This window comes from Notechis scutatus, chromosome 1 (genome assembly GCF_049901735.1).
Source record: "Notechis scutatus isolate UNSWTSFEM ecotype Mainland chromosome 1, rNotScu1.2, whole genome shotgun sequence".
NCBI lineage: Eukaryota > Metazoa > Chordata > Lepidosauria > Squamata > Elapidae > Notechis > Notechis scutatus.
In genome coordinates this window covers 12,000,934-12,025,474 of record NC_142009.1, presented here as the reverse complement: position 1 = coordinate 12,025,474, position 24,541 = coordinate 12,000,934, and the positions used below count along the sequence as shown (strand labels likewise).

The 24,541-nt window shown below is 41.5% G+C and overlaps 1 protein-coding gene across 5 annotated transcripts in view; it reads left to right on the top strand.

Annotated features, from left to right (window-relative positions):
- The window catches only part of NF1 (neurofibromin 1), a 201,282-nt gene that overhangs the window by 144,506 nt on the left and 32,235 nt on the right, over nucleotides 1-24,541 (top strand). For all 5 annotated transcript variants that reach the window (XM_026680434.2, XM_087957081.1, XM_087957072.1 and 2 more), the window contains 8 exons: nucleotides 1,002-1,342; nucleotides 3,328-3,530; nucleotides 6,545-6,738; nucleotides 8,351-8,491; nucleotides 11,393-11,672; nucleotides 19,445-19,659; nucleotides 23,547-23,608; nucleotides 23,713-23,827. In XM_026680434.2, coding sequence (XP_026536219.1) covers nucleotides 1,002-1,342; nucleotides 3,328-3,530; nucleotides 6,545-6,738; nucleotides 8,351-8,491; nucleotides 11,393-11,672; nucleotides 19,445-19,659; nucleotides 23,547-23,608; nucleotides 23,713-23,827 — 1,551 coding nt within the window. The remainder of the gene's footprint in view (nucleotides 1-1,001; nucleotides 1,343-3,327; nucleotides 3,531-6,544; nucleotides 6,739-8,350; nucleotides 8,492-11,392; nucleotides 11,673-19,444; nucleotides 19,660-23,546; nucleotides 23,609-23,712; nucleotides 23,828-24,541) is intronic.

Below are 24,541 nucleotides of genomic sequence, written 5' to 3'. Positions count from 1 at the left end.
TGGGTGTGAAGACTCAGTGGTTAAAGACACTGAGCATGTCAGCTGGAAAGCCCAGGTTCGAGACCCGAGTGCCACACAATGTGGTGAGCTCCTGTTCCTTGCCCCAGCTCCTGCCCACCTAGCAGTCTAAAAGCATGCAAATGCAAGTGGATAAATAAGTATCACTTTGGTGGGAAGGTAACAGCAAACTGTGCACTTTTGGCATATACCATACTGACCACATGACCACAGCAAATGTCTTCAGACAATGCTGGCTCCCTCAGCCAAGAACCAGAGATGAACACTGTGCCTTAGAGTTGGACACATTGGGGTAGACTTGACCTAATATTATACACGAAGTTCTTTGCCCACTTTTTGCATAACTTTCAGTGGCTACTGCTTTAACTAACTAGCTAGCTGTACTAAGTCAGATGAAATAGTCGTGTATTTTCTACTTGAAAAAAGTTGACCCTTAAGAACAGGAGTGTCAAAGACGTGGCTCACAGGCTGAATCTGGCCTGCGATAGGCCATGGCATTGGCCCAAGGGCTGTGCCAGAGATGACGAGGGACCGGCCCCAGCCATACCTACCTAGTTGGCTGCGATACCAAGGCTATGCCCCCCCCCTAGCCCTCCCCCAAAGGCAAACAAAATCCTGATGTGGCCCATGACAGGATCGAGTTTGAAACCCCTGCTTAAGAATGATTGGATTTGGATTCCAGGCGATCATGAATCTTGTAACAAAATGATGTAATGATTGCGATGCCATTTTCAAAACATTTCGAAAGAATATGAAAGCCTATTGCAGGGGAGAGATACCTTTTTATCTTTGTAAGGGAGTACCATTACTTAGGCGTGTCCAACCTTGGCAACTTTAAGATGGGTGGACTTCAATTCCCAGAATTCCAGGCATTGAAGTCCACACATCTTAAAGTCGCCACATTGGACACCCCTGCCCTAGCTGGCGCTATTTGGGGTGCCTTGATTTTCTTTTCTCCCACCCAAACTCAATGCCTTCCACAGGTTGGCTCCACCGCTGTCCAAGTGACTTCAGCTGAGCGCACCAGAGTCCTGGGCCAGACCGTGTTCCTGAATGACATTTACTATGCTTCTGAAATAGAAGAAATCTGCCTTGTGGATGAAAACCAGTTCACCTTAACCATTGCCAACCAAGGCACACCTCTGACTTTCATGCACCAGGAGTGCGAAGCTATTGTACAGTCCATCATTCATATACGGACACGATGGGAACTATCCCAGCCCGACTCTATACCGCAACATACGAAAATCCGTCCCAAGGATGTGCCAGGAACGCTGCTGAACATTGCGCTGCTTAATCTAGGGAGCTCGGACCCAAGTCTACGGTACGTCTCACTTTCAATTTGTGGAGGGATTTTGAGTCCAGCTGCAGGTAGTCCTCGACTTACGACAACAATTGAGCCCAAAATTTCCATTGCTAAGCAATGGTAGTTGGTAGGTGAGTTGTGCCCCGTTTTATGACCTTTGTGCCATGGTTGTTAAGCGAATCGCTACAGCTGTTAAGTGAATCATACATGTAAAGCCAATCTGGCTTTCCCCATCAACTTTGCTTATCAGAAGCTCCCTAGGAAGGTTGAAAATAATGATCCCAAAACATGCTGGGATCATCTTTTAATATACGCCAGTTATGAAGCCCCCAAAGTTTGATCACATAACTGTGGGGATGCTGCAATGGTCATGGGTGTGAGAACTGGTCATAAGTCACTGTTCAGTCCCCTCGTAAGTTTGAATGGGCATTAAGTGAACAGTTGTAAGTCGAGAACTACCTGAATAAAAACTAGAGGTGTGTTGCTCTGCATAGTCGGAATTTCTTCCTCCTCCAAATTCTTTGCTTTCCTTAACTCAGTATGGAGGCTGATTATTTTCCCCTGCCTTTTTCCCCCTATTACAGATAGTCCTCAACTTATGACCACAATTGAGCCCAAAATTTAAAGTTGCTAAGTGAGAAATTTAGTCTAGCCCTGTTCTACTTTTTTTTTTTTTTTTGCAATGTTAAGTGAATCTGGCTTTCCCATTCACTTTGCTTCTCAGAAGGTCGTAAAAGGGGATCACACACAACCCTGGACACTGCCACCGTCATAAATGTGAGTCAGTTGTCAAGCATCCAAATGTAAATCCCGTGACCATGGGGATGCTGCAATGGTCATAAGTGCGAAAAATGGTTCGTAACTCACTTTTTTCAGTGCCACTGTAACTTTTGAATGGTCACTAAGCGAACTGCTGTAAGTCGAGGACTACCTGTGCGTAATTTGTTTTCCTTTCACTGACTACTGTTTCTGTAAAGTGTATTTTGGGAGGGTGGGAGGGAGGACATGCATCCAATTCATGCCTTCATTGATTTTTATGACTCAAGTCAGATTGCCCAGTTTGGAAGCATTGTGATGAACTGCAAGGCTGGCTCTGATTAATCGATTAGTATGTTTTTAAAAGTATTTATTCTACTGAATACAAATACTTTAAAAAAAAAGCAGGTAGGTTTACTGGCACCCTTCAAAAGAGACATTTCTCATCCCCCCCCTCCTCACTCTTTCATCTCCCAGGAGGGAATGCCTGTTTTAAGGTAAAGCCAAGAAAAGTGCTTGTTTATATCATCTAAAATAGAGCATGCAGTTTTTCTTAGAATGTTATGATAGGTAGTCCTCGACTTACGACCACAGTTGAGCCCAGAATTTCTGTTGCTATGGGAGACAGTTCAGTTTTGCTCTATGTTACAACTTTTCTTGCCACGGTTGTTAAGTGAATCTGGTTAAGGGAAGGTCACAAAAGGTGATCACATGAACCTGGACACTGCAACCGTCATAAATATGAGTCAGTTGCCAAGTGCCTGAATTTGGATCACGTGACCTCGGGGACGCTGCAATGGTTGTAAGCATGAAAAATAGTGATAAGTCACTTTTTTCAGTGCCATTGAGACTTTGAATGGCCACTAAATGAACTGTTGTAAGTTGAGGACTACCTGTAATCTCTCACAGGTTAGTTTTATGTAGATTTCATCATCACCTAATAGAGAGAGCTCTCTATGGCTGACAAAATAAGATTCTTGAGTCGATTTGGGAGGGTCAGAGGCCAAATATGCTGATATCTAAGAAATCACTTGGTTGAGTTGGACAGCTATAGAAATTGAATGAATGGATGGAAGAAAGAAAGAAAGAAAGAAAGAAAGAAAGAAAGAAAGAAAGAAAGAAAGAAAGAAAGAAAGAAAAGAAAGAAAGAAAGAAAAAAGAAAGAAAGAAATAGGCTTCTGAACTAGACTTTCTGGACCTTCCCCAAGGAAACGTTTTCTTAACGCATTCCTTATTTTTTGTTACAGGTCTGCGGCCTATAATCTTCTCTGTGCCTTAACTTGTACTTTTAATTTAAAGATTGAAGGCCAATTACTGGAAACATCAGGTCTTTGTATCCCTGCAAACAACACTCTTTTCATTGTCTCCATTAGTAAGACTCTGGCAGCTAATGAACCCCACCTTACCCTAGAGTTTTTGGAAGAATGCATTTCTGGATTTAGCAAGTCTAGTAAGTAATATTACTTCACTTTTCCTGTTTATATAAGGCAAAGATGGCTTGACAGCTCCAATGAGGAAGTCAGCAGCGCAGATATTGGGGATAAATGGAGCTGTGGCTATATTAAATAATAGTTAATCATACAGGGAATCCTCACTTAACAATGGTATTTGGATCCAGAATTTCTGTCACTAAGCAAATGTGGTCAAAAAGTATGAGGTCATATGATGTTGTGGCCCACCAGCAGAGCTGGTAGCAGACTCGGATAGTGAGGAGGTTGGGGAGGAACATGGGCCAGTCTTGGAGTCTGGGGAAGGCTCTGATGAGTGCTCTGCATCAGAATCAGAGATGGGGCCAGGGCCGTCTGACAGTTATCAGCTGCCTTCGGAGTCGGAGATCAGTGGGGCAGAAGAACAGCTGGAGCCTGTTCTCAGTGTGTGCATGCACAGAGCTGCCAGGAGAAGGAAACAGTTAAGGAACAAGGATTGACTCGTGAATAAAGGCTCAGGTGGAAGGTGAATGGCTCCTCCCATAGGGAATAAAGAGAAGCAAAAGGGGAGTGGTATTTGCAGGAGACAATTAGTTCAATTCATTAGACTGAAGATCTGTTCCTCACTTCTTGCCAAGTAATTGCTGCTATAGTGTGGCGTTTGGAAGATACCAGCCTGGCAACTCTCCAAGCCTGATAAAGGTCTGTAGTTGTGAAATCTCATGAAAGACTGTTTGCTTGGACTTTGATGGAGAGGAATTCCCTTTAACCTAAATAAAAGGGGTTTTATCGGGATGAAGAGTCTTCTTCATGGTCTTGGGAAACCTAGGTCAGAACATACAACCACCTTGCTTAGCAATGGCAATCCCAGCAATTCCATTGTTGTCATTAAGCGGGGATCATGAGTCATTAAGGAATGACCTCCGGGCAACTTCTTGACAGCTTCCAGCAAGCAAAGTCGATGGGAAAGCCAGCACGAAGTCACAAGCCGCAGGCAGTTCTCAAGCAGGCCAGTAAGTGTGTAAGGAGCTGTTGCAGCACAAGTGTGGTGGGACCAAGGGGGGTTACTGCCTTGAGTAACCAAGGGGGGGTTACTGCCAGGTGCCAGAGGGTGTAGCAGGGGCCACCGTGGCAATAATGCATCAAAAATGAAGGCATTACATGAAAAAATGTACAGTTGTAGAGTTAGAGAAGTGTGTATGTAGGCAAACTACCCAAGCACATACTCAGTACATTTAAGAGTTTTAGTGAATCCAAGAGTGCAGCAATTAGTAAAAGGCAGATTTACATTGAAATATGAGAATTGTTCTTTTAAAAAAACCTGAATATGTAGAGCAAAATACACTTTTAGGAACCCTGAATTAATTCTACAAATCTAGCACCATATTAAAAATAAAATAGGCTCCATCTCTTTTACAGTATATATGCAAATGTAATCTCAGCTCTCGTTAAAAAAAAATCTATGGATAGCCAGAATTATTGAAATGCTACATATAATACAGTGTTCCTCAGCCTTGGCCACTTGAGGATATGTGGACTTCAACTCCCAGAATTCCCTCGTCAGGATGGCAAAAGGCATGCTGACTCAAGTGTAGCAGAAAGAACTTACAGTTTCTTAATGATCTGTTTCTTTAAAAGAGTCTGGAAGTTGAGTCAGGGCAACTTCCTTTCTTTTTTGTTTGAAACATTTCACTGCTTATCCTAGTAGCTTCTTCAAATTGGTTAGGGGAACCCATATATGTCTCCAGAGTGGTTTCATTTCTCACCTAATCTGAATAGGCTCGTTAGTAGGCAGTGATCGTTAAAAATTGTTGCTCCTAAATCCTTTATTTAAGTAGTCCTTAAGCGTGGTCTCCCTGGTGAACCCATGAGGTGGTCTTGATCTTCCTTGGGTTTTATTTCTGCAAGTCACCTGTGGCCGCTGTGAGTTGGGCAGACATATAAAATTTCTCAATAAATAAATACAATAAGAGGTGAAATAAAAGAAGTGACGCGACGATGTTCAGAAATGTCATCTTGGTGGGGGCTGAACCTAAGTCTTGGGCTACACGTTTTGAATCGTATTCAGGCTGGGCCAACACCCAAGGAAATACATTGCTGAAAATTTGCATTCCTCAACCCAGGATATGAAATTTGAGAAGTCATGATGCCTGCTGCTTTCATTGGGAAGATAATGAACTAATCACCTGCTCATTTTCTTCTTCTGGCCCAAGTTGTAGAAGAAGCCTCCCTCTCTCTCTCCCTCTCTTTCTCTCCCTCTCTTCCCACTTCCTCCCAGCAAGCATGAGTCTGTAAGCTCAAAATAAATTCCAACCCACCCACCTGACATCCCTTCTGCTTTTCCAGTGGGAAGCGTGGGTGGAAAAGGAAAAGAACTCTCTTCCCCGGGTCTTACAAGTCAGAGTCACCAAGAAGACGGAACTTTAGAGGTTCATGGAATAGGTGTGATAAAATTTTTTTTTAAAAAACTGTCTGGCCTGTTTTCCTGGTATTGTTGAGGAAATGGTTTGATATGGTCCAAATTAAGGGGAAGAACCAAGATTCCTTTGCCCTGGGCATATCTCCCCACTCAAAACAATTCTCTGTTGGGAAATGACCATGACTTGCTGAAGGAATTCAACACAGATTACAAAGTCAAGAGAGTGCTGTCAGCTCTGCTAATATTTGGAGAGTCTTATCCATGAAGCCTGATATATGCGTTGTTGTATTTGAAGGTGCCCTGCCTTTGATTTGCCATCCAAGGCCCATTTGGGTACATTACAGAACACCTAGAGATGTTGTTAGTTTCTTTTGATATTCAGCATCATATCTCACACTACTTTTGGGGCCAAAGACAACTTGCCTTTCAAGAATGGGGGCCTGGACATCACCAATCCAGGGCCTCTTGACACAGAGAAATCCTTTTTTTGCTGTCTTTCTAGTACACTTTACTTTTTTTTTTTTTCATAACTACCAAGCTTTGTTCCAAAAGATAATTGGGCAAAACATTTGCGCAAGACTATTTTCTCATCTGTCTCTTTGTTTATTCGAATTTCAGGTATTGAACTAAAACATCTCTGCCTAGAATATATGACCCCCTGGTTACTGAATCTGGTCCGCTTCTGCAAACATAATGATGATGCTCGGCGCCAGCGAGTCACAGCAATTCTTGATAAGCTTATCACAATGACAATAAATGAGAAACAGATGTATCCTTCCATTCAAGCCAAGATATGGGGTAGTTTGGGACAGGTACTGGTTTTGATTGTCCGTCCCCCCCTTTCAGTTTTTGGTTGAAGAATAAACTATATGTTTTCTGCTATATCCAGTACTATTCAATGCAAGACTATACTTACATATCCTCCCCAAAAGCCATTTCTGCCATGTCCTGGTGAAGTTATTGAAAGGACATTTGCTAAAATCCAAGTGTTCTATGTTCAGAGATTTATTTTTTTTTACAATTTCTTCCCTGTGGTTATAGGGTCTGCTGGTTTCTGCAGTGTCACCTAGTTTTTTCAACAAAGCTAACATTACCCGATAAGATAAGTGCTCTTATTTATGAACCGGCTGGTTGCAGAGCCTGACACTGACTTGGGCCAAAAGGAAAGGATTGGACCAAGGTGACCCAGCCAGCTTCTGTGCATAAGGGAGCACAGGAAATCAGGAGCCCAGGCAGTTCAAATAAATATAGGTTTATTCTGTGCTAATGCTCTCTACAAGAATCGGAACTACTAACAGTAAAAGCAGATTGGTGGTAGATAGGAATTTAAGGTGGAATGCAAGGTGGGCTGGACTTGGATCTCTTGTGGATGGGAAGAGACTCAAGATTGATGATGCATTTGACTCTTCCCTTGGGCTCAGCCTGGTCATTCCCTATATCCCTCTTCCCACTCTGTCTACTATATTAACCACACTGGCTCTTAAGGAAGTAGCTCAGGTTTCCATGCCTACGGCAGGATTTGGGACTTCTCAAGTCCATAACCATTACCCCACACTGTCCTTTTTTCCCCTGTTCCGAGTAAACTATTAAATATCTTTTAAACATTACTATGGTGTTTATTTGGATTTGTCTTTCAGGACTTTTGTTGATAATAAGCTGGTAAATGAATCAATTTTCATGTGCAGAAAAATTGGCATTTCTGTCAAAATCAACCTTCCAGCGTCACACAGTTGTGGAAAGATTTATTATTATTATTATTATTATTATTATTATTATTATTATTATTATTATTATTATTATTATTATTACCATATTATTTTCAAGGGCAAAATTCACAGAGATCTGGGTTAAGCTATCTGATTAAAGAATGTACTCATTTTATCTCATTATTTTAGAAGGCTCTCGGCACTTAACCATTTTCTTATGATGAAAGTGATAAAAACATTTAGAAAAGTAAAATTGTCTACATTCAAGCTTAATTTTAACCCAAGGAATGTTTCTATATAATTAAACCTTCAGAACACCAGATTATTTATGTATTTATTTATTATCAAACTTTTATGCCACCAATCTCGCTGAGGTGACTCTAGGTGGCTTACTGTATATGTTATTCAACCTTTTGATAGGCATTTAATACTGAATGATGCTAGCAAGAAGCTACTTACAAGACTGATATGAGCATAGATTAACACCAAGATTATCATCAACAAAATGATAATAATCAAAACCATCATTATTATCATCAAAAGCAAAAGTTTTTAAGAAGAGACTGGGCAACCGTTTGTCTGAAATGGCATAGGGTTTCATGCTTGAGCAGGGGGTTGGGTTAGATGACCTCCCAAGGTCCCTTCCAACTCTGTTATTCTATTATTCTGTTCTGTTGTTCTGTTCTTGAGCACGGCTGTTTTCTTGCCTTTTCGACAGATAACTGATCTACTTGATGTGGTGTTGGACAGTTTTATCAAAACCAGTGCCACAGGAGGACTGGGGTCCATCAAAGCAGAGGTCATGGCAGATACAGCTGTTGCTCTTGCTTCTGGAAACGTGAAGCTGGTTTCCAGCAAAGTAAGCATTCTCCTCTTGAATTTAACTATAGTTAATCTCTTCACATGTGGATGGAAATCAGTGAATGGTATTTCTTTCTCCTCCTTCACTTGTCCTCTGTCCTTCTTTTGTCAGATAGCAGGAAAAATATTAACCGGATGGTACTAAGCAATGTCCATATCGAAAAATGTTACAATTAGTCCTCAACTTACTATGGTTTGCTTAGTGACCATTCAGGGTTATAACAGCACTGGACAAAAAGTGACTTACAATTGTTTTTCACACTTACAACCGTTGCGGCATCCCCATGGTCATATGATCAAAATTCAGACGCTTTGGCAGCTGACTCATATTTATGATAGTTGCAAAATCCTGGGGTCATATTTTGCGACCTTCTGACAAACAGTCAATTTTAACAGCAGCTAGAATTGCCTGTGCTCAGTGTTGGAAGCACAATTGTATACCATCAGATGAATTGATCATTCAAAAAATAATGGCGTGTGCTGAGATGGATAAGTTATCCCTGATGTTACGAGAGAAAGAGGAGTCTGAATATTATAGAATTTGGGGGAAATGGTATGATTGGATTGAATTAAGACAGATGGGTGATGAAAGAATCAATGATAAGCAACTTATAGATTAAATTTTCATATTCACATAAATTGTATATATTTGTACATAAGCACAAAATAGAAGTATATGAGATAGATGTCACACATTGTTAATGTCATAATATTTACATTTTTTGTTTGGTTTTTAAAAATATAAAAGACTAATAAAGTTTATTTTAAAAAACCATAGTCAATGAGGAAGCCATTCACTTAACAACGATGTTAAAACATGGTGGGGCTTCCTATTGGTGGAGGCCGTATTGTTGGAGAAACACGGTACTAACTTAGCAACTGCAGTGATTCACTTAACAACTGTGGCAAGAAAGGTCGTAAAATGGGGCAAAACTCACTTAACAATTGTCTCGCTTAGCAACATAAATTTTGGGCTCAATAGTGGTCGTAAGTCAAGGACTACCTTTATAATACAGCAAAAATAATATGAGCCTGCTGGTCAGTGCACTGTAGCCAGGCAGTTACTGTTATATAATTCTGGGAAGCTCAGAAGCACAGCTTTAAGGCGTTAGTAAAAGTATTCAATTTCAATATTGTCGATCACATTCACTGGATTTTTTTTTATCTGGTTACCCTTCTCCACAAGAACAGCTTCAAAGAAATATATTGTTCTCTGTAAACTGAAACTGGATTTCCAGGCTGTTGATGTGGTAGCTCTTGAAATACTGTTTCGTTGGCCCTTCAGCCAGTCACAATACAGTAATATCTATGTTCTTCGCAAACTTTTCCAAACAGCTTATTTGATTGATTGTTCATTTTAATTTCCCATTTCTAAAGCTACATAGCCTCTTGACCACTCTGGGTAGCACACAAGTTTAACAGGGATGAAATAGGACAGCAAGTGACAGGATTACAGTAAGTCCTCAACCTGTGACTGGTTACTTGGCAACTGTTCGAAGTTATGACTGACCCAAAAAGGGGGACTTACACCCTGGATTCGAACTTCAGTCAGGCCCCCTCTGCAGTCATATGACAGAACTCTGGGCATTCAGCCATAGAACCGTTTGCAACATCTGGTGCTCATGTGGCTGCATTTTGTGACGGTTTTGCCTAAAATGGGCACTTCCGATTTTTGTCAAAACTATGCCTCATAGCAAACCATTGGTTTGCTTAATGACTGGATTCGCTTGACTGGGGTGATTCCTGGGGGCTGGGGGGAGAGAATCACAGCGATTCGCTTGAGAACCACCACAAAAATGGTGGTAAAGTTAGGTCAGTCACATGACCATTATGACATGCAATCATAATGGGCAGGGTCCATTGCAGTCATAGGTCAAGGACATACGATCTTCCTAAAGTTCTGAGCTCTTTGTTTGACCAATATAGATAGGATTTAATATATGGGGAAAAGAATTTGTTCTTTGGTGGGAAAATCTTGTTCTGTTCCTCATTACATACATTCATTCATTCATTCATTCATACATACATACATACATACATACATACATGTGTGTGTTTGTGTGTATGTTTTTGTATGTATGTATGTATGTATATATAGGGACGTAGTGGCTCAGTGGCTAAGACGCTGAGCTTGTCAATCAATAAGGTTGGCAGTTTGGCGGTTCGAATCCCTAGCACCGCGTAAGAGTGAGCTCCCATTCAGCTTCTGCCAACCTATCAGTTCAAAAGGTTGCAAAAATGCAAGTAGAAAAATAGGGACCATTTTAGTGGGAAGGTAACAGTGTTCTGTGTGCCTTTGGCGTTTAGTCATGCCGGCCACATGACCACGGAGACACCTTCGGACAGCGCTGGCTCTTCGGCTTTGTAACGGAGATGAGCACCGCCCCCTAGAGCCGGAAATGACGAGCATGTGCGAGGGGAACCTTTATTTTTATTTATTTATATATGTGTGTGTGTGTGTGTAATGAGGAACAGATCAAGATTTTCCCACTGAGAACAAACTCTTTTTCCCATATATTAAATCCTATACATATATATATTTATAAAGCTTACAATTGAAGCCCAAAGGCTTCCTGGAAGAAGCGAGTATTGGGAGATGGCTCAAAGGAATGAGAAGTGGTACTTAATCCTACCTTTTGTAGGATTTTATTATGTCCATATTAATAATGAGAAAGAAAACCAGCCCTCAAGATAACTTGAGAGTCCTTATCAAAATGCACCAAAATTTCTGTGATGCTTTCTCCCCTGCGAAGGCCTAGATTAATTCTTCCACCTCATTTCTTCCTTGATTAGAGATGGTCACATAGGATCCTGGTGTTCCTAAAGTCAGCTTTTTGTTCTGGTGTCTACTCTAAAGCACACACCTTCTAACTCCACATGACTGGTTGTTCCCTTCCAGGTTATTGGACGGATGTGCAAGATAATCGACAAGACCTGTCTCTCTCCAACAGCTACGTTAGAGCAGCACCTCATGTGGGATGACATTGCCATTCTAGCCCGTTACATGCTGATGCTGTCTTTTAACAATTCCCTCGATGTGGCCACACATCTCCCCTACCTCTTCCACGTTGTTACTCTGTTGGTGGCCACCGGTCCTCTTTCTCTCAGAGCTTCCACCCACGGCCTGGTCATCAACATCATTCATTCTCTGTGCACATGTTCACAACTTCACTTTAGTGGTAAGTCTTTATTTATATTTATTTTTAAACCTAAGACACATCTCCTTTTGTCTAATGCAGGGGTCCCCAAAATTGGCAACTTTAAAACTGGTGGACTTCAACTCCCAGAATTCCTCAGCCAGCATAGCTAGTTTGGAGACCTCTGGTCTAATGAGACTCAAGGTAGATTTCAGTGGTTAGCACACTTCCCCATATCTCTGTGGGAAGGTGCATTCCCAGAATCATTCCTCAATTCTGGACCTTTTAGATTATTAATTTAAGTAACAAAAGGAATCTTGCTTTGGACAAGAAGCTCAGCTTTCCTCAGTTTGATGGCTTCTTCGTGTGTTAAGAGACCTGAAAATTGAAATTTTAATACCTAATACTAATCTTTAGAAGGGTAACCCAGATTAGCAGTGCCTCATTGCACAACTCTGATGGTCCATTGCTCCCTTTTGGTTCATTTTCTTCCTTGTTTCATTTCTCTTTGTTGGCCACAATGACTGCCAGAGCCCCAACCATTGACCTGGGTGGAATATAACTCATCCACTTGTCATATAGTATAACTCATCCAGTTGTCATCCTAGTATGATTTGATTGTTGATTGTACCCTATGACTATCATTAAGTGTTGTACGTTATGATTCTTGATTATTAACGAATGTACCTTTTCTTTATACTGAGAGTATTTACACCAAGACCAATTCCTTGTGTGTCCAATCACTCTTGGCCAATAAAGAATTCTATTCTATTCTATTCTATTCTATTCTATTCTATTCTATTCTATTCTATTCTATTCTATTCTATACATGTATGGATGTGCCCACCAAGCCATGATGGCTTGTTCAAGAAATCACCAATTTATGCTACTTTATCATAATCTAGGAATGGAGCATGCCAGTTGAATCCCAATAAAATTAATTGTACAGGTAGTCCTTGATTTAAATTTGTTTAGTGACCATTCAAAGGTACAATGGCACAGGAAAAGTAACTTATGACCATTTTCACACTTACGACCTTTGCAGCATCCCCAGCATCATGTGATCAAAATTCAGATGCTTGGCAACTGGTTCATATTTATGAACATGGCTGTGTCCCAAGGTCCTGTGGTCCCCTATTGCGACCTTCTGACAAGCAAAATCAATGGGGAAGCCAGTTTCACTTAACAGTTGGGTTACTAACGTAAGAGCTGCAGTGATTCACTTAACAACTGTGGCAGGAAAGGTCATAAAATGGGGCAAAACTCATTTAACAAATGTGTCACCGAGCAACAAACATTTTGGGTTCAATTGTGGTCGTAGGTCGTAAGTACCTGTATTTAGTTCCAGTTCAAATCAAGCGGAGTTAAAGCATAGTTTACTGCTTTGGGTGTGAAGCGGGTTCAGCTGATTTAGTCTGTATCCAGTCTATCTTTCTGGTGTGTGTGAGTTTGTCGGCATGTATAATATTAAAATAACAAGAGAACTAATGGGGTAACCTTGTGCTTAGCAGTTTATTTTCTTTCAAATGGGTCTGATGCTAATATGAGAAAGGCGAGGATAACTTTTATGGTGTCACAAGCTGCTGGGGTGCCTGGCTGTGTTCACTGGATGGGATGAACCCATATAGACCCTCCAGTGCTCAAAAACCACAAATAGTTCAGTTTTGAATCATTACTAAGCTACCATCCCCTAGTGGCAGATTGTGGGTTGATAGTTTTACAATAGGAAAATATTAATTTAGGCTATCCTGGGCCAAGAAATTTCAAGGGGGTTATAACGTAATAAAATAAAAAAAGGTAAAACGCTCCTTTAAAATTTCAGATAATTAATAGTACTGATAGGAGAGAAAAGCTTTTAGCTCGGATTGGAAATGAGGGGTCCTGGGCTCTCTCTGAGTTTGGTTGTTTCCTTGCAGACATTTCATTGCCCAATTAGGTGACCTCTTCAGTGCTGATGACGTTACCTAGTTTGGGCAATGCAACGTCTGCAAGAAAACAACCAGACTCAGAGAGCACCAGCATGAATAGTGAAAAGAGCACTAGGGACATAATGATACTGAAGCTAAAACTCAGACAATAAGTTAATTCTATCCTCACTTTAGCCCTGCTTAAAATAAAGTGAAGACATCAAAAGAACCACAAATTAAACTGGGAGTCCTTATTAGCCACTGAGCCAGAAGGTATAAATTCTTACACGTGAGAAGAGGATGTTACATGTCACAGATGTCTTTTTAAATTCATCAGTCATGATTTAAGATCCAGTGCCTCTAGTGATCTTGCCACAAATCATTTCCAACCAAGCTTTTATCATTTCATTGTATGAAGAGAGCTATGGAATCCTTCGCCTCATATTTTCTGGTGATTCCAGCCTCCTTATAACTTACCCGTAATGTTTAAATATTCAAGTCTCATGTTTAGATGCAGGTGATATATATGTATATATTTTGTTCTTTTCAGTAAGCGACATTTTAATGGGATCTTTAAAGTCCCTGAACAAGCTCTTAAAGAGTACAGGATCGATCCAGGCTCAACTCTACAAATTAGCACTGTCAAGTACAATTTAGAGCCTGCCATGGCTTTAAATTAGGAACACATGTAACATTCGCAACATTTAAAAGTAGAATGGTAGACAAGGGCTTGTGCCTGTGGTTAAGTAACAGTACAGTGCTGCAGAGATCAGTAGTGGAGAAAATGTGAAGCAATTAAGCAATTTTTAATCTCATTTTGTGGAAGAGCAACATAAGCATTATTTAGCATAGGGAAAATATTACATCACATTGAGATAGATGCACAAGGGCACCATATGTCCCTTGTGCAGCCTTTTGTTAACTTGACATTTCACTGTTGAAATTGCTGCTAACTGATACAACAGTGGTAGGACTTATCTCCGGGGGGGATGAGTCTGCCTACCGAGATGAGGTGGACCGGTTGTTTTCGTGGTGTGGAGACAACAACTTGGTCCTCAACACCAATAAGACCAAGGAGCTTATAGTAGACTATAGAAGGAACAGATCAGACATCCAGCCCTTGCTTATCAATGGAGACCAAGTGGAGCAAGTGGCCAGTTTTAAGTTTCTGGGTGTTACCCTAAAAGAGGACCTGACCTGGGGTGCCCACATTGCAACCCTGGTCAAAAGGGCCCAGCAAAAATTATACTACCTGAGACTTATCAGAAAACAACAACTGAATGAAAAACTGCTGGTGACCTTCTACCACTGCACCATAGAAAGCATTTTAACATACTGCACCTCTGTAAGGTTTGCCAATTGCACAGTGGCAGATAGGAAAGCACTCCAGAGGGTTAATGTCATTGCCCAGAAGATCATTGGTTGCCCTCTCCCCACTTTGGAAGAGCTTCATAGCTCCCGCTGCCTTAAGAACGTTCAAAACATTCTCAAAGATCCATCTCATCCTGGGCACCCTTATTTTGAACTATTACCACCTGGCAAACGGTACAGAATAATAAAAACAAGAACAAATAGGCTGAAAAACAGCTTCTATCCCAGGGCAGTTGCTCTTTTGAATTCTGCTGTATAGTGCAGTGTTGGTGCGGTGTCAGGGGTTTCCGATTCAATGTGTGAAGGGTGAAGGATGTGTGTTTGTGTTTATTTTCATGGTCATGGTCATGATGTGCACTGAAGATGGTGTTTGATTTCGTTGTACGAGGTGCAATGACAATAAAATAAACTAAAATGTCCCTTATGCAGCCTTTTGTTAACCTGACATTTCACTGTTGAAATTGGGTGATGAAATTACCAGGGAACTATGTTTTAGCCTATCAAAGAGAAGGATTAGGAAGAGACATGATACCTTCAAGGGCTGTCACAGAGAAGAGGGCGCGATTTATCTTCGAAAGTACCCGCGGGCAGGTCAAGAAGCAACAGGTGGAAGCTCCTCAGAGGGAGAATCCAACCTGGAAATAAAGAGAAATTTCCCGACAACAAAAACGATTAATCAGTAGAACAGCTTGTCTCAGAGTTGTGGGTGCTCCATCACTGGAGGATTTCAAGAAGAGATTGGATAATCATTTGTCTGGGATGGTAAAAGGACTCCTGCCTTGGAGTTTACTTCCAGTTTCTGGCAAGAAAACACCCCCCCCGCCTCATTGGGTACAATGAGTTCACTTAACAACCATTTCATTTGCTTAATGACTTGCAAATAAGGTCATAGAGTTGTGTGGTGACCTGCTTAATGACCATCACAATTTAGGACTGTAATTGCAGGCTCAGTTACTGTCGTAGAGAGATAGGAATATTTGTTTATTAAATAGATTTATATGGCCACACAACTCACACCGCGACTCCTGGTGGCACACCTTTTCCATGCCAACAAATGGGATGTGGTCATCCAGAACTGATTGTGGACCAAACTGAACCACATACCGAACCAAAGATTGGCACATTTTAGACAGCATATTAAGTGAACCCAGCAAACAGAAAAAAATGGATTAGAAGTAAATATCCAGAAAACTATGATTAATCATTAACGTGTCATGTGAACACACGTTTATTGAATATAAAAGCAGGAAGACAATAGGGTGTAGGGCAGGTGGCCGTCAGTCTTTAGTGTAACGGGATCTGTTACAAGCCTCTGCGACACTTATGACAAGGTTGCTTAGCCTTCCTTGCCCCTCAGTCCTACCCTTTTATCTCTGTAGAAGGAAATTAAATTTTGAAAGATGAAATAAAATAATAACTCGGAAAGTTTTTATAATATATTTCCTATACAGGTAGCCAGCATAGCTGGGGTGGGGTTTTTTTTGCTAACCCCTCATATTTTTTTTACTTCTAAGATTTGATGCCCAGTTAATTACCTAATAATGGCCCAGTTTCTAATGATTTTAATAAAGTGCAGCCTCTGAAATTTCCCCAAAGTTACCCAGTCCACCTTTAGAAGTTAAGTCTCTCAAAGAGCTAGACAGCATTTCTTGAGAAGTAGGTAACATTTCCAAACAGGAGATTGTGGAAATATAATTAGAACATATAACGAAATTACGAAAGCAGTGCAGATGATTGCTTTCATAATAAAGGTGTAGTCCCCTTCAGAATTGAAATAACAGAGTGCTTTTATTTCTTTAAAGATTATGTGCTATAGGTTAAATATATATACAGATAGTTCTCAATTTACAACAGTGCATTTAGTTACCATTCAAAGTTACAATGGCACTGGAAAAAAAGGACTTGTGACCATTTTTCAAACTTACTCACCGTTGTAGCATCCCTGTGGTCACATGATCAAAATTCAGACGCTTGACATCTGACTCATATTTATGACAACTGCAGTGTCCTGGGGTCATGTGATCACCTTTTGTGACCTTCTGACCAAGCAAAGTCAGTGGGGAAGCCAGGTTCACTTAACAACCTTGTTACTAACTTAACAAATGCAGCCATTCACTTAGCAATTGTGGCAAGAAAGGTTGTAAAATGGGGAGAAATTCCCTTAACAAATGTTGCGCTTAACTACAGAACTTCTGGGCTCAATTGTGGTCGTAAATCAAGGACTACCTGTATGTTCTTCTCCTACACAAACACACACACACACACACATACACACAGAGTTCTTTTAAGTGAAATAATACAGAATAACTGGGAAAATAATTTGGAAAATATGTTGAACAAGACAATACCTTGAATATCTTCTGTGTGTGGCCCAAGGAGTAAAGTATATGCATATTACACATTTTTTTAAGCTCCACTGGAGCTTCCTCTGACGGCAGTGCTGGATTTCATATTAAATTTAACATGTTAGTTATAGGAATGTTAGCTTCCCTACAACTGAACGTGTAGAAATCTTCTTAAAGCTATAGTTGAAAAATGAAATCTCCATGTTACCCAAATCCATGCATCTAATGATACAGAGGAATATTCCACCTGTTCAGATTTGATTCCTGAGAAGTAACACACTCATTTTAGTATGCCTAGAAAATATAAACATGCCTTGTGTTCGTGTGACTCAGATTACCAAATCGTTCACAATGTCAAAAGGCCTTTTGTTTCATTATGTCATTCAATATGTCAAAATTCCTCTTGCAGAAACGAGGAAGCATCCCTGGCTTTCAAACAGAAGTTTCTGAAACAAAATGTATTTGCCACTGATTTCAAATCCATAGAAGCGTAGGGTCCTTGTTGCAATCATATATTGATTAATTGCACTGTGTTTCATAATTTTCCCAACGTCTTGAAGGCAGAAGCAGTTTAGGTTAAGAGAGTGATTTAAAGTTGATCAATAAAAAATAGACCAATAAAGGCAAGAATCACCAAATGTCTACTTAGTGCAAGGTACCATGAATAGGCCAAAACAGTTTCTTTATTATTGATCACCTATTTACAAGGATCATGCCAGACTAACTGCATTCTCTTGAGAACCGGCAGATAAAGACTTCAAGAGTCTGGCTCCTGCTGCCCTCTGCCACGGAGAGATTCCAAACTAGATCCCTTCTTTACTCCCCCTCTATTCTACCCCCTCAATTCTAGCCAGTGATTCTACTACAGTATGTGTCAAAAGCCAGGATGGCCAAATGTGCTTCTTAGCCCCTATTTTTGTCCCTGGAGCCTTTCCCCCAATCACAGTTGATTTCCCCCATTGCTTTGAAGAAGGACTGTCAACAACAAAATAAGGAAAGCCATCAAGGGTGGGATTTAGCTGCAAAGTAGCCTAAAAGACATGAAAAAAGTCTGGTTTTCAGCCTGAACGTGGAACCAAGACAGCATTGGTTGCTCGAAGTGAGAATCTTCCTTAGGACCTAGAAGAGAGTAGAACACACTTCCTCATCCTTTGGGGACCTTTCCTTGGCCTTCAGAGCTATTGATTACCCACAAGAGTTAGGGGATGAGGTGCTTACAGTGGGTTCTATGCCTTCCTCGATGGATAACTTCAGTTTTGGAAGAAGGATACAGATCAAGCCAGTGATGGCTGTCATGTGGAGGCCCACAGAGGTCATCTTTTCCCCACTGCTAAGAGTTCCTCCAGAAGTTGGGGGAGAGGTATCTTCAATGTGCTGATGGCGCTCAGCATTATATATGATGTTATATACTTATACCTCATGTGCAGTATCCCCATTCACCTGAGGAGGTACATATTTGACATAATAAAAAGAGGCATTCATCTCTTTACAACCGGTGAACTTTGCTTCTCCACAGCTCCTCTGCCACTGGTGGTACCGAGTGTGGTCATGCAAACTTTACAACTTGCTTGTGCATTGTGGGCTTGCATGTCTGAATGATGGAGTGGCTGGTGGGTGACTCCCAAAGCCAACAGAACAATGTCTATATATAAAGTCTAAAAACATTGGATTAATTTTCATAAATAGACATTAATATAAGCTAGTTCCCAGACACTTGTGTTAGCATTTCAATTTTCATTTTTTATTAGTTTGTGACATAAAATACAAATATACAAAAGCAAATAGTAGGAGGGAAAGGGGAGGAAAAGGGAAGGGAGAAATATAGAAGAGAAAGGAAAAAAGAAAAAAAAAGGCATTGACTTCAGATTCCCTTTGGTGCAGTAGAATAAGACAGTAACATCAAATCTCAACTTTTTACTTTTACACAATAGTCTAAATTAGCGATTCCTATATTTCTAAAGTTTTATTTTTTTTCCATCCCAAGCACAAAGTTCAGAACTGGTTTCCAAGTAGAAAGAAACGTACTTGTGTTTTTTTCTTTGATCAAAGCAGTCAATTGGGCTATCTCTGCTAACTCCATCCACTTTTGCAGCCATTCATCCATTGTGGAGATTGAAGCATTTCAATTTTCAAAGGTGGAACTGACATCAAAGTCTTTAATGTCTGTTCCTTTTTTTTTTTTTGTCAACAGAGGAAACGAAGCAGGTTTTGAGGCTGAGTTTAACGGAGTTCTCACTACCCAAATTCTACTTGCTGTTTGGAATTAGCAAAGTGAAATCGGCAGCAGTCATTGCATTCCGATCCAGCTATCGGGACCGGTCATTCTCTCCTGGTTCCTATGAGAGAGAAACGTTTGCACTGACATCTCTGGAAACAGTCACAGAAGCATTGCTGGAAATTATGGAGGTATGACAAGGACATCACGATATGAGTGTACAAGCATGAGTAAGATATTAGGGTTGCAAAATATGTCATTTGTAGATAATTCAAGTATGAGCACTTTAGTACATTGATTATGGCAAGGGCATATTTTACACAGCAGAGATTAGGGTTAAGATACATTGACAAGTTTTAAGATGGGTTTTAGTCTGATGTATGATGTTTTTATGATAGGAAATAAAAAAGAAAATATTAAATTAATCTGATTGAGAATTTGTGCTTACAATCTTTATAGCAGAATAAAGTGGTGGAATGGATTTTACACATCAAGAAATGGATAATATTTTTAAGATTTTAAACAAATGCCTTGCAAGTAAAACAAATATACAAAAAGAAAAAGGATTTAGCCCAGTCTGTTTCCTGATACATATGCTGAATGTACGCTGCTCAAAAAAATAAAGGGAACACTTAAACAACACAATGTAACTCCAAATCAATCACACTTCTGTGAAATCAAACTGTCCACTTAGGTAGCAACACACATTGACAATCAATTTCACATGTTGTGCAAATGGAATAGACAACAGGTGGAAAGCATAGGCAGTTAGCAACACATCCCCAATAAAGGAATGGTTCTGCAGGTGGTGACCACAGACCACTTCTCAGTTCCTATGCTTTCTGGCTGATGGTTTAGTCACTTTTGAATGCTGGTGGTGCTTTCGCTCTAGTGGTAGCATGAAATGGAGTCTACAACCCACACAAGCAGCTCATCCAGGATGGCACATCAATGTGAGGTGTGGCAAGAAGGTTTGCAGTGTCTGTCAGCGTAGTGTCCAGAGCATGGAGGCACTACCAGGAGACAGGCCAGTTCATCAGGAGACGTGGAGGAGGCCGTAGGAAGGCAACAACCCAGCATCAGGACCGCTACCTCCGCCTTTGTGCAAGGAGGGACAGGAGTTGCACTGCCAGAGCCCTGCAAAATGACCTCCAGTGGGCCACAAATGTGCATGAGGCTGCTCAAATGGTCAGAAACAGACTCCATGAGGGTGGTATGAGGGCCTGACGTCCACAGGTGGGGGTTGTGCTTACAGCCCAACACCGTGCAGGACATTTGGCATTTGCTAGAGAACACCAAGATTGGCAAATTTGCCACTGGGGCCCTGTGCTCTTCACAGATGGAAGCAGGTTCACACTGAGCACATGTGACAGATGTGACAGGGTCTGGAGATGCCATGGAGAACGTTCTGCTGCCTGCAACATCCTCCAGCATGACCGGTTTGGCAGTGGGTCAGTAATGGTGTGGGGTGGCATTTCTTTAGGGGGCTGCCCAGCCCTCCATGTGCTCGCCAGAGGTAGCCTGACTGCCATTAGGTACCGAGATGAGATCCTCAGACCCCTTGTGAGACCATATGCTGGTGTGGTTGGCCCTGGGTTCCTCCTAATGCACGACAATGCTAGACCTCATGTGGCTGGAGTGTGTCAGCAGTTCCTGCAAGACGAAGGCATTGATGCTATGGACTGGCCCGCCCGTTCCCCAGACCTGAACCCAATTGAGCACATCTGGGACATCATGTCTCACTCCATCCACCAACGCCATGTTGCACCACAGACTGTCCAGAAGTTGGGGGATGCTTTAGTCCAGGTGTGGGAGGAGATCCCTCAGGAGACCATCCGCCACCTCATCAGGAGCATGCCCAGGCGTTGTAGGGAGGTCATACAGGCACATGGAGGCCACACACACTACTGAGCCTCATTTTGACGTGTTTTAAGGACATTACATCAAAGTTGGATCGGCCTGTAGTGTTTTTTTCCTCTTTAATTTTAAGTGTAACTCCAAATCCATACCTCCCTGGGTTGCTAAATTTGATTTCCATTGATAATTTTTGTGTGATTTTGTTGTCAGCACATTCAACTATGTAATGAACAACGTATTTAATAAGAATATTTCATTCATTCAGATCTAGAATGTCTTATTTTTGTGTTCCCTTTATTTTTTTGAGCAGTGTATAAACGTGGATTAGGTTGTTGTTTTCATGTAGTAGAACATTCAAAAATGAGCCTTTCCCACACTTAATGCAGTGTGTTCTATTTTTCTATCTTAAAATTCAACTGTCATTTCCTCTTGCTGAAATAGATGGCTATTATGTATGCATGGCTAAGTAAAAGTTGTGTGTGTGTGTGTGTGTGTATGAGAAATAGAGAAAGAGAGTGGGAGGAAATCTATAAATTATTTTCTATCTCTGGCGGTCAGAGAATAGACACAACTTAAGTATGTACTGCATCTACAGAGTGAGTACGTATCGATAGTCCTCAGCTTAGCAATAGCACTTAGACTTATATACCACTTCACAGTGCTTTACAGCTCTCTCTCTAAGTGGTTTACAGAGTCGGCCTATTGCCCCCAAAAATCTGGGTCCTCATTTGGCTGACCATGGAAGGCTGAGTCACCTGGTGAGATTTGAACAGCCAAACTGCTGGCAATTGGCAGCCAACAGAAGTAGCCTGCAGTACTGCATTCTAACCACTGCACCACCATGGCTCACTAGAACAACAATTGAGGGATCCTTGGTGCTCTCTGATAAACAAACAATTCAGCAATTAGGTCATAAGTTGTTGCAGTCATTAAGTGAGTTGCTCAGGTGATCATCTGGCTCAACAACTGCAATCTCAGCTCTCCCCATTGCAATCATTCAGTGATTGCAGAAGTGGGTCAGGCAGCTCCCCACCATGTGCCGAAGGCAACTGCAGTGCTGGACTGGAGAGAAGAAGTTCAGATCTTCAAGGTCCAAGTTTCTCTTCTCCAGCCGAGCGCTGAAGTTCCCCTCCCTTCCATGGCAGTAAAGAACATTGACCAGAAATCCATGCAGGATGGAATATTTCCATCATTGGGTGTTTGGGCCAGTCACTAGAAACAGGAGGAAGTTCTCTCATTTCTGGGGACTGGCTGCAAATGCCCTGTGCTGCAGACATTTTGTTCTGAAATATTTCGGGAGGTATTTTTTTTTCCACCCAGTCTCCTTGGGGAAGGCAGCGCAGTGGCTAAGCAGTTAAGATGCTGGGCTTATCGGCTGGAAAGCCAACAGTCCAGGTTCGAGACCTGAGCGTTGCGCAACGGGGTGAGCTCCCATCCTCACCTTAGCTCCTACTCAACTAGCAGTTTGAAAACATGCAAATGCAAGTAGATAAATAGGTACCACTTCAGTGGGAAGGTAAACAATGCTCTGCAACATCACGCTGGCCATGTGACCATGGAAACATCTTTAGACAGTGCTATCTCAATGGCCCTTGAAACGGGGATGAGCGCTATCTCTTGTAGTCAACAATGGCTAGCAGAGTAAAATCTGCAGGGACTCCCTCCTTGAGAGCACAAACACTTGCAGAATACCTGTCAGGCCGTGCTTTTGGTCTCATAGAGGCTGGGTGTGAAAAAGCCTCTCCTGAAATTCCTTCCACTTTCAGTCACCACCACCTCAAGACCCAGAGGGAGCCCTCTAGCCACCTCTGGGGAAGCCAGCAGGGAAAATGGCACATGTGAGATCACATATGATCGCAGGGCTCTTGGCAAACCACCATAAGTGGAAACAGGTTGCCCAATGCCCAAATTGGAATCGCAAAACCGATGGGAGGTGGGGTGCTGTAACAGTTGTAACTTTGGGCACAGGTCATAAGTCCCTCCGATGCGATTGTAATTTTGAACGATCTCTGAATGAATGGACATTAAGTGAGGACTGTTTCCATTGTTTAAGGCTGCCAGCAGAGAAAAATAAAGAGAAAATGGGTGTTATTTTTCAGTTCCCGGAGCATGTAAAAATACAAAACCACAATTGTCCCTGTTCCAGAAATGCTCACTTTTGGTTGAGTAAATGCTTTAATATGACATAATCAGTTAAACTGACCTTTTGATTTTCCTGCAGGCGTGCATGAGAGATATCCCAACCTGCAAATGGCTTGACCAGTGGACGGAACTAGCTCAGAAGTAAGTCATGTTGCCTTCAGACTTTGCCTGGGTCACTTTGTTACTTTCTATTTCTGTTTGAGGCATTTTCATCGGTGGTGTTGACCGGCTTTCTTCCTTGACAGGTTTGCATTCCAGTATAATCCATCCCTCCAGCCACGAGCCCTTGTGGTGTTCGGTTGCATTAGCAAACGGGTGTCACACGGACAGATAAAGCAGATCATCCGGATTCTGAGCAAGGTGTGTCTTTCAGTTTTGACTTTCCAGAACTTTCTCTCTCTCTTTCTTTTTTTTTTCTTCCTCTTGCATTTGCATACAGGTAGTCCTTGACTTATGATCACAGTTGGGACCAGAACTTCCATTACTATGCAACACAGTTAAGTGAGTCATGCCCAATTTTATGAGTTTTTTTTTTTTTTGGCCACTGTTAAACAGGTCGTTGTACTAGTTAAGTGAATCATGTGGTTGTTAAATGAATCCAACTGTCAGTGTTCCAGAAAACCTCAACTACAATCAATAACTCTGAGGCAGACATCTTTTTAAAGGTTCCTTTTATTAGAGTAGTAAAGTGGCACATCTGGGAATATGAAAGTTCCGGATTTCCCTCCAATACGTAAAAAATTACAAATCCACCCCCTGCACCCATCATTCCATCACATGCCCCAACCACCATCTGTCCCAACTTGAGACATTCCCTCAACCATTCCTCAGCCAGGTGCAGAAATAACATGACCTTGATTTTAAAGAAGAATGCTATTATGTCTAACCACATACGCGCCACGAAATTCCCCCCTCCCATTTTCCCAGGCTCAAGAATGCAGCAGCGTAGAAGCTTCTGGTGCTAATACGGCTTCCAAAGTTGACACCGACTTCCCCCCATTGACTTTGCTTGGCAAAAGCCGGATTGGAAAGTTGCAAATGGCGGCCACATGACCTCTATGTGCTATAACCATC